General features: G+C 34.4%; 1 protein-coding gene across 1 annotated transcript; it reads left to right on the top strand.

The window, feature by feature from the left end:
* Positions 1–4,864: 4,864 nt before the first annotated feature.
* LOC108476618 (uncharacterized) lies at positions 4,865–9,985 on the top strand. The gene is made up of 6 exons (XM_017778890.2): positions 4,865–5,336; positions 7,878–7,954; positions 8,068–8,122; positions 8,388–8,448; positions 8,562–8,616; positions 8,730–9,985. Exons 1-6 carry the CDS (start codon positions 4,949–4,951, stop codon positions 9,798–9,800), a joined length of 1,707 nt encoding a protein of 568 aa, XP_017634379.1. The 5' UTR covers positions 4,865–4,948; the 3' UTR covers positions 9,801–9,985.
* The last annotated feature ends 244 nt before the right edge of the window (positions 9,986–10,229 follow it).

Below are 10,229 nucleotides of genomic sequence, written 5' to 3'. Positions count from 1 at the left end.
TGATTTTTTTTTCCTAAAATTGAGTGGTTATTTTATTTATAGTAATAAATTGTTTACTTCAACCATACATTTGTTTAGGAATAAGTGGTAAAGAAAGTTCTCAATTTTCGATCAATACGATTTTCTCTACTATTCTCGAACCTCAACTTGCTTAAAGTGTAGACTCTAATCATGAACCAATGAACACTTATGAAAACTTTATTGATATTCAGTGAGATTATCAGTAACTCTCAAAAGTTATAAACTAAAAATGAACTCTTCCATGATATAGAATTTATTTAGGAGAGTAAATATCACTAGATTTTGACGAAGTATTGACGCTTAATATCGTGTGTGTTTGACCTAACCAATGATCTCTATTTATATAGAATATCATAAGAGTCTTAGTTAAATAAGGTTAAACAAAATAATCATATTTTAATAGAAAATACAAAATATTGTTTTTGGAAATACATAGGGGCGGTGGTAGCAGCTTGTCTCTGGGACTAATGTCGCCACCCATTACATGCCAGATGGGTCATTAGGCCTGTCTCATGTATTTGTATAATTATATGTATTATTTGATCTTTAAACCAACTCATATAATTTAACCAACCTAATAAATAACTTTTTATTCCCAAAATATTATTCATTTTAATTAAATTATTTTCTCAACTCAATTCTAATTTTGTTAAAATCATAAAAATTTTATCGTATTAGAATATATGAGTAAGTAAATTTAATTTAACTTATTCATTAAAACTGTGATAACTTAATTAATTTAATTTCTACTTCAAACTTGATACATGCAGATGGGATGAAATTTATTAAACTTCATTCAATCCGTGCATGTCTCAAAACTTCAATTATTTAATTACAAATAATTAAATAATAATTTAAAGAAATTAATTTAATCTCTAAGCAATCTCTAACGCATTGTCAAAAAACTTATTAAATGCATATAGTGATACATGCAATTTATTCCTCTAATTAGTCGTTATTTATTTATTTTATCTCACCAATTCAAATGCAAACCATCAAGGTTGTACCAAGCTAACGGAGGGACATATTGAATATATATAATTAAGGCTCAAATAATTTGTAATTAAGTTCCGACTATTTATCTGTTAATTACAAAATTATTTAGTCATAGTGTCATTCCACTAAAGTACATGATTAAATTCTCCCTATTAAATATCATTTCGAAAGCTACTTACCAAACACTCATCCAATAAACTTGTCATATGTTTGTTACCCTCATAAGGTATCTTTAATCTTTTGGAGTTAAATTAGTTCACCCAGTATGTTTTTATTTTATCTCATGGTAACCGTTATATCTTTTTTCATGAAAAAGTTAATTACTAATAAATAGTAATTAAATAATTCATCCTAGACAAATAACGTATGACCATGCTACTTTTCCATCTATCATATAATGTCAATAAGAGGATATCATTTACTCTTTATTGAATTATAAATTCTACTATTGTAAATGAAAGTTACATCGTGCAAAAGTCATATACCTAACGTACCAACTTTCAGTTGTATTACCAATTGAACTCAAGCTTTCAATACATTAAAGTATACAAATCACTCATACATAGTCCGTCACTTACTTAGGATTGAGGTAAGTCGCATTATGAATGTCACAAGTGAATAAATCTATAAATGAATCTAGGGGTTATTCTACTTGAGTTATGTCTAATGTATTGTTAGTTCAGGCAATCACATTTATGTTTCTATATTCTGTGAGTCATCTGCTCCAATACCCAAGATAAAAAATCTTTTATTTGGACTTAATAGATGGTATAATAGTCTTTTTAATCGATTTGCTCCATTTTAATTAGACTATGGGTCATTTAGATTACCTATTAATATAAGTTGTCTTCTCGGATCATGATTTGACCAAATGATTCAACCTAATATTAGTTAAACGCTAGATAATCAGTGGGTCAATATTTACTTGTTTATTTTGCTTTGCTTTCTATGTCTGTATAGAAATAAGTTGGAGGATAAAGTTTGCATTCCCCGCGAAGTGGATGCCCCCTTCGACAAAATGTTGTAAAAAAACTCATGAGCTTAAGGGGCCATTAAGTTTGCGTAATTTCATCATTACCAAAAAATAACACTCTGGAAATCGACGAGTTATTGACTCTAAATAACATTTGAGACATTGTTTAAAGAAAAAAGAGCTCAAATGACCTCCCTCAACATATTTTGGTTCCTAAGTATAATTGAGTTGAAGAGATGGCCTCAACATGATAATGGGTGGCTTGGGATGATTTTGATAAAATAATAACTAGTGACCTGTAGGAGCCTAAGGATTTTGTTTATTAAATTCTCAATCATTACAAAAGAAGGCTTGTAAAGAAAAGCAGTGAGAGGTCGTTAACTAGCACTACAAATGAGGACTTAAATGATGATTTTGATGATGAGTTTCCGGCTTCTACAGGCAAGCCTGCTATTAAAGAGAGAATTACTAGAAAAGGCTAGGACTTTAGTGTTATGGTGACTATTTCAAGTGGTTATTTAGTTGTCCACCTGACATTTATCTATATCCTAAACGTCATGGATTCAAGTCTTCTCATGCACAAAACTCTTCAATAATCATGGTTTTCACTCGTTTAGACATCAAGATGCACCTTTAAGCTCTCCTCAAAGCTAATAGACAAATTCTTGAAGGTGCATTGCTCAAGACACCCAAAGAGGACAATACCTTCGTGTTATTGACAAAAAAAGGCACATTTTGTTGTTTCTTTTATTGATGTTTAAAATATCACGTGAGTTGGAAATTGTTCTCCTTGAGGGATGTTGAATTGAAGAACAACCATTTACGAGAGGAGCACCCTCAAAGTTTTGTCCCCTGACTTTAAAGAGAATTAGGGGCCATCTCTTAATGCTTGAATAGGCAAAACCTGAAGAGCTTTGCACATAAAGAGATGATTTCATCTATTCAATCATCAAAATATTCCCCCAAACTCTCATTAGAATTATAGGACAAAATCTCGACAATGCACTGCTTTTCAATAGTTGCTTTCTAGCACAATGGTAATAAAAGTTAAAATTATTAGGTTGTTTGATGTTTCACATATTAACAAAAAAAATTCAAGGTCAAGTCTTCCATGCACAATAGCAGTCATGGTTTTACTTGTTTAGGTATCGAAATGCACCCCAACTTTCTTCAAAACCAAAGGATAAAACCTTAAAGGTGTGTTGCTTTTTAGCACAACAACGCTAAAAAAGAATAATTCCTTCTTTGTATGATGTGTCACACATCAATAAAAAGGATTGGAGTGTTGACTTGGGTGTGTTTGGTTAGGTAAAAAAATAGGGATGGAAGAAGGGAGAGGAAAAGTGAAAAAAAAATGGATTTGGATTGTACTTGGTAGGAAAGAAGGGAGAGAAAATTAGGTTTCTTTCCAATTTGTTATCTTTCCGCTCTATGGAGCAAAACTTTAATGATCCATTTTCTCATTTAAAAATAATTTTTAGAATTTGTTTTATTACATTAACAATTAGAGGCCAAGCTAGGAAAAAAATTAAGGGGACAAAATTAAATTATCTATATCTTTATAATTTTTAAAAAATTAAATTAATTTTTATTATTTTTAGGAAGTTAAAATATAATTTTACTTTTACTAATTTAAAATTTTAAAAAATTTAAAGGACCAAAATGACAAAATTTCCATTTTTAGGGTGCGGGGCACCTGCCAGCGTCCCCAAAAATCCGACACTGTCAACAACATTTAAGGCATGGTAAAAGTTAAAACGTAAGAGAGATGGAAGGAAGAGTTAAAACGTAAGAGAGATGGAAGGAAGAGTGAAGTGAGCAGGTGCTAAAAGAAAAGCATCACGACTACTTTTGCTTAGAGATGAAATAGAAACACTCGACACTCCCATCTCTTACATAGCATAAGTCAGCAACACCAACTTGTTGCACTTCAACCTAAGCAATACGACAAATTTTGTTCAAATCTCAGAAAATAAATTGTCTTTAAACACCTTCCTAAGAGGCTCTTTTTACAACTAAGATCTCCGGATTATATTCTCATATTTTACCAATTCTACTTTCATAAAATCAGTGGTTGGTAATCCTTTAAATCTTTGTCCACTTCTCTTTGCAATGACAGGGTTTTATAAAATATATGATAACATCCATTTTTTTTGTTTATTTTGAATGTAAATTTGGGTGACAAGATATCATTATCTATAACATGTTTGAGATATTTTACTAAAGGAAGAATTGTGTTTTGACTCTCCGGCCAACTCAATTCAATGGTGAAAAGCATGGGCTAGATGGCCTTGACCCAATTTAACCCACAGTTTTTTTGTCAAATTCATTCCTCATCGGAAACCAGATACAAACACAACCTGGAAGATTGTAATTACGAACAAAAATCCAAACACCGAATGGCTACTGCCTTCCACGTTTCCCTTCATGCATCCATAGTTCACAAACTGAAACCCACAACGCCCTTCCCCCCGCCCTCCCCACCGTCACAGTCCATTCACTCGGCGACACCTCCGCCCTCCGTACACGTCATGTACTCCATTACCATGTGCATTTTCACTCACCTCTCCGGTAAGCATAGCAATCCCCTCCCCCCTCCCCCCCCACTCCACGCCCCTTTCCCTCTCCTCGATTTCTTCTCCTTGCTTGTCCTGGTTCAAAAGTCTCACTTCCACCCTTTTTTTTCCAGTATCCAGATAATTACAAAACAGCCGTTGTGTCCTTCTTTGGATTGTTCTTACTTTTATTTATCACAATATATATAATTTTTAACACTATTAGTTCCGTGGCCCCCACAGAAACTCCTGGTGGGGTCCTCAGTTCTCTTGTTTCTGTAGGGTATGTTGTATATTGGCCAGGCTTTATTCATCAGCTGTATATATCTGGGGGTAATCTTAGTTTCTGTGTTGAAGACCTGCAAAACTGTAAGAGATTTAGAAGTGTACTAGGAAAGAGAAAATGGGTGAGATTCTGAGTGAATTGAACAGTGTTTCGGTGGAAAACAATGTTGTGAGTCAGAATTCTGATGAGTTTAAAGTGTCGGTGTTTGGAGAACAAGTGTTGGCTGGTCAAGGTGTTCATGTCAATGGGCATAATCAACACGACCAGCAGCTTCACCAGGGCGGTGGTAATAACAACACATTGCTTGCTTTGCAAGAAATCCCTGGAAATTTACCTCCTTTTACAGTTAGTAATGGCGATCCTGTTTTTGGTAACGAGGTGGTGGAAAGGGTGAGGGAGAAACCTAAGCTTATCGTCACTAATGATATCAAACCTCGCCTCCGATGGACTAGTGAACTCCATTCTTACTTTGTTGAAGTTTGCAATCGGCTTGGTGGCCCTCAGAGTCAGTGCTCATTTCCTTGAATTCTCTGCCATACTCTTTTCATTCTTTCCAAATTGTTTTTCCAGTGTGAACATCCCTTTCCTTTCTTAAGAAGACAAACAAAAACAATCTTATGTAAGTGATATATGTTGTATTGGTGGAAATGATCCTTTTTCTGCATATAGTAATCTCAAGAAAATGACTCATAAAATTGCTTGATTTTCTCTTTCAATTGGAAACAACATGCATGTTAAGTGCTGAGCAAGATGTCTAGGGGGTGTTTTTTCCCCTGTTCATCCATATCTAACATGGATCAACTGCTTAGGCTGGCTCAGCGAATTTAGTCCTTTTATGTTGAATAGTTAAATTCTCCTCTAACTGCATTCTGCTTGCTCAACTCTGAAAATTTTCTTTTCCTTTCTTTTTTTTCTTTTCTTGGTATAATGATATATGCTTGTTTCTTTGGAAAGTAACAACTCTTACTACTTTCCAGGCTATTTAAGGAACATGCATAACCTTTGCCGACAAATTTTTAGAGTAATTTAAAATGATGATGGAGAAACTAAATCATCCTCATTTACATAAGGACATGAGCCTTCTCTGAATTTGTCCTCTTTTTTAGAGAACTTGTATGTTTAAAGCATTTAAAGACACTTTGATTTATACGTGATTTTTTCTTGATATAGTTTAAGTTATCTTTTACTGCATGCTGCTAGTTCCCTTTTTTTGTTTGAAACATAAGCTTGTGCAAATGAATATTTCCATAAGTTGCTAATTTTTGGCAGGTAAGGTCAAATTGGATCATCTTGACAAGTTTTTCCACTGAAGATTTTTGCAAAACATATATGTTTTAAGCATTTAAAGATTGCTTCAATTCATATACAACTTCTTTTCCTGATATAGATTTTGTTTTATCTATCTGCATGCTGATAGTTCCCTTTCTTCATTTGAATATAAGTATACGGAATTAGCTTTTTTTGCATATGCCAACTTTTTGCAGGTAAGATCAAACTAAATAATCTATCATAAAATTCATATACATCTTCTTTTCCTGATATAGATTTTGTTTTACTTTTTCTGCATGCTGATAGTTCCCTTTCTTCATTTGAATATAAGTATACGGAATTAGTTTTTGCATAGCTAACCTTTTGCAGGTAAGATCAAACCAAATCATCTATGGTAGATGCTATTCTCCCTACCCTCCTTCCCTTTGTTTAAGTTCCTGTAATGTACTACTGCTTACCTTATATGTCTTTGCTTTTAAAAACAGATAATGTTTTGATCATATTTTCAAATAAGGTTTGCTTTTCGTCCATGTGATCTCTTTTTATGTGCAATATTTCTAAAAATAATTGCTGATTTGCTTGCTGCATGCTCCATTTAGCTTTTGCAGTGTCATTCTACCTCTCTACGCATGACGTAAAGTAATCTAGGCTGTCCGTGTCACTTCCTGATCTAGGCCGAAAAAATATTTGTCGATTAGTGGCTGTTAAACATTTCCTGTCTCATTTATTTATCTCCTTGTTGTTCGTTACATTGCATTCTAGGAATAATGTTTTTACTATTCCAAATACATATGAAAAGTTTGTCGGCTTGTATTTTGTCGCTTCTCTAAATGCCATATGTCACGATCTCATAGTTTTACTTAGTATTGATGATGTATGTCAAATTTTGTTTCTTCGATACTGTATTTGAAGGTACCAACTGCAAGTTTGTCGGCTTGTTTTCCGTTGCACGCACGCGTTGATGACTTTGGATATGTTCACATCATCTGAAAATAGGGTGTCTTTATGAGTCTGCAATGGCACGAATGCAGTATATGCACTCGCTGTATTTTCCAATCACTGCTTTATCAGTTTCATGCAGTTATAGTTATAGTATTACCATTTCTGCTTAGTATTAGCCATTTTTAATCATTTTTTTTCAATTCAGTTTATTACTTTGTGATTAGATTTTGTTTTGATCAGAGTGAGGAAGAATATAGAACTTTTACTTTTTAATATTGAATATTGAATATTGAATATTGAATATTGGTAACTTGAGGGGAACGATAGGAAATGCACTGAAAGAGATGATTAGAGATTCACAAATATATTTAGGCCCTTTTGTTGTATGAATCCATTATATGAGGCTGTAGATTGAAAAAGAATTAGTGAAAAAATATCTTCAATGACCCTGAATTTCTTTGACATTATAGAGAGTAATGGGAGGATATAAAGCTTGATTGTTCAATGATGGACCGACCCAAAAGAAGATGACGATGATGCCAGTCTTTCACCTTCTCCTAACAATACTACAATTTGTTTTTCTTTAATGGTTGTTGTTTGTGTGATAATTTTGATGTAATATCCATATTCTTTGGTAATACAATTTGCATCCTTCCTATGGCTCATTTGTTAGTTGCCAGGAAATCCTGATGCATGAACTGAATTCTCGATAGTTTACTAAATTCCATGCTAATATGAGTTGTTACCAGAGGACTCATATTGCCTTCGCTGTCCGTAAGTAACCTTGTAGTTACCATTACATATAAAATGATCTGACTGTAAATCTTATTTGCAGGAGCAACACCAAAGGCTGTCCTGGACCTGATGGATATTGATGGACTCAATCTTTTCCATGTCAAGAGTCATTTACAAGTAAGTTTTTGTATTTAATTAAGTGTTTCCTTTTTAGCTCTTAAAACCAACTGTTAAAGTTTCCGTATGAAGGATTAACATTTATGTCCATGATGTTAATCGATGTATTCCAGAAATATAGACTGGGCAAATATGCAGATAAGGATTCGACTGAGGGAGGCCAAACTGGTATGTTTTGTTCATTTTAACATGCAATTTGAATCATTTTGTTATGCTCTTATTTAAAAACTTGTTCGATATAAACTTATGTGTTACAGAAATAAGAACTACAATAAGATTTCCTATTAATCTATCTATATATGTAAGCATGGATGCATGTATAAATGTATATTGACTGAGGCAAAAATAAGGACTATCTTCCTTTATGTGTAGTGATGTTTAACTTAGATGAGTAACATGTGAATGACATGTTGGTATTGATTCTGAATGAAAGGAACCTTCGGAAGTTCAAGCAGTGCTATTCCTTTACCATTGTGTACCAATCAGTATAACAGGTATGTCTTTCTTTTCATTGAGAAGGTTTTATTTAATCATGTATGTATATATTTTTTTCTTAACCGGTTCAAGGTTTGATTTCTATGGTGGACTATTGGCATACAATATGCAGGAGAGCTAAAAGAAATCTCAAAAATACTCATGGAGAACTCTATCTGAAACTTCAGGTGAGTTAATTCAGGAAATTACTAGAATTGTATATAGGATGATCTTTAATCTATTTTTGAAAATGCAGTCATTATATATTCAAATCTAAAAGGGAAGTCTTACATGCTCTCAGATGAGCATCCAGGATATGGGAGCTAAAAAATTGGAGGCTGAGAGGAATGTTCAAAGGTGTCTGGAAGAACAAAGGAGGTACCTACAAACCGCCCTGGAACGCGCGTGCAAGACGCTTGCCAATCAGTATCTAGGTGATGCAGCTGCTGTGGAAAATGCAATCTTGTATGGGCAAGCCTCGGCTGGTCTAGGAAATTTCGCGACAATACCAGTTGGTCCATCGGGTTTTGGAACATCAGCCACGAGAGTGCCACCGTTTTATTCTGAGCAGCAGAATGCATATCCTACATATAACAACACACTGACAACCCCAGCCAACCTTGGCCTTCAAGAGCAACCTGTTGGTTATCAGCTACAAACTTCATTTAGCCCTGCACCTCAAGGCAATATCTCAACTTCAAATGGCTATTCTGGAAGTTCACCACATCAGGAAACTTTGGCTGCAGCTGCTGCCTACACGGACTGGCTTGTTGATGAAGATCTTATACAAACTTCATTTAGCCCTGCAACTCAAGGCAATATCTCAACTTCAAATGGCTATTCTGGAAGTTCACCACATCAGGAAACTTCAGCTGCAGCTGCTGCCGACACAGACTGGCTTGTTGATGAAGATCTTATACAAACTTCATTTAGCCCTGCACCTCAAGGCAATATCTCAACTTCAAATGGCTATTCTGGAAGTTCACCACATCAGGAAACTTCGGCTGCAGCTGCTGCCAACATGGACAGGCCTGTTGATAAGGATCTTATACAAACTTCATTTAGCCCTGCACCTCAAGGCAATATCTCAACTTCAAATGGCTATTCTGGAAGTTCACCACATCAGGAAACTTCAGCTGCAGCTGCTGCCGACACGGACTGGCCTGTTGATGAAGATCTTATACAAACTTCATTTAGCCCTGCACCTCAAGGCAATATCTCAACTTCTAATGGCTATTCTGGAAGTGCACCACATCAGGAAACTTCGGCTGCAGCTGCTGCCGACATTGACTGGCCTGTTGATGAAGATCTTATACAAGCTTTCTTTAACTGGGATGATAATGAACCAATGAACCTCGATGCTAGCTTGTAACTTGGATCATATTTAAGGTTTTCTGGCACCTTTTAAGTAAAACTGTGTTAAAAAGAATAGCTGCTTTCAGTTGTAAGTTTCAAAGACCATTTCACCCTTGTCTAAGACTGGTAAAGTCCGTAACTCTTTCTGTCTGTCTGTAAATATGAAAGAAAAATAGTTGACATAGTTATACTTAAAGACAATTAATTGCTTGCTTGCTGCTTCTAACTAAACCTGAAACATGGTAGCCCTAGGACGAGAAGAAGATCATTTTTATCAGAAATTAAAAAAACAAATCGAATTTTTCACAATAATGCTATGTTTGACAAGAGTATTATATTTCTCATATGTTTTAGTACATTAGTCAAGGGAGACTTAAGTCAATGTCATTTTTAAACGGAAATTAGGAATGTAGGCTTGTTTTCCCCAAAATTAAGGAAATAAGTT

This window comes from Gossypium arboreum, chromosome 7 (assembly GCF_025698485.1).
Source record: "Gossypium arboreum isolate Shixiya-1 chromosome 7, ASM2569848v2, whole genome shotgun sequence".
NCBI lineage: Eukaryota > Viridiplantae > Streptophyta > Magnoliopsida > Malvales > Malvaceae > Gossypium > Gossypium arboreum.
This window is presented reverse-complemented; position numbering and strand designations above follow the sequence as displayed.

Excerpts from the sequence above, each read along its gene's own strand:
- LOC108476618 (XM_017778890.2), top strand. The coding sequence starts at position 4,949 with ATGGGTGAGATTCTGAGTGAATTGAACAGTGTTTCGGTGGAAAACAAT. Across the intron at positions 8,123-8,387 it reads GACTGAGGGAGGCCAAACTG|GAACCTTCGGAAGTTCAAGC; the intron begins GTATGTTTTGTT and ends TCTGAATGAAAG. Across the intron at positions 8,617-8,729 it reads AACTCTATCTGAAACTTCAG|ATGAGCATCCAGGATATGGG; the intron begins GTGAGTTAATTC and ends ACATGCTCTCAG.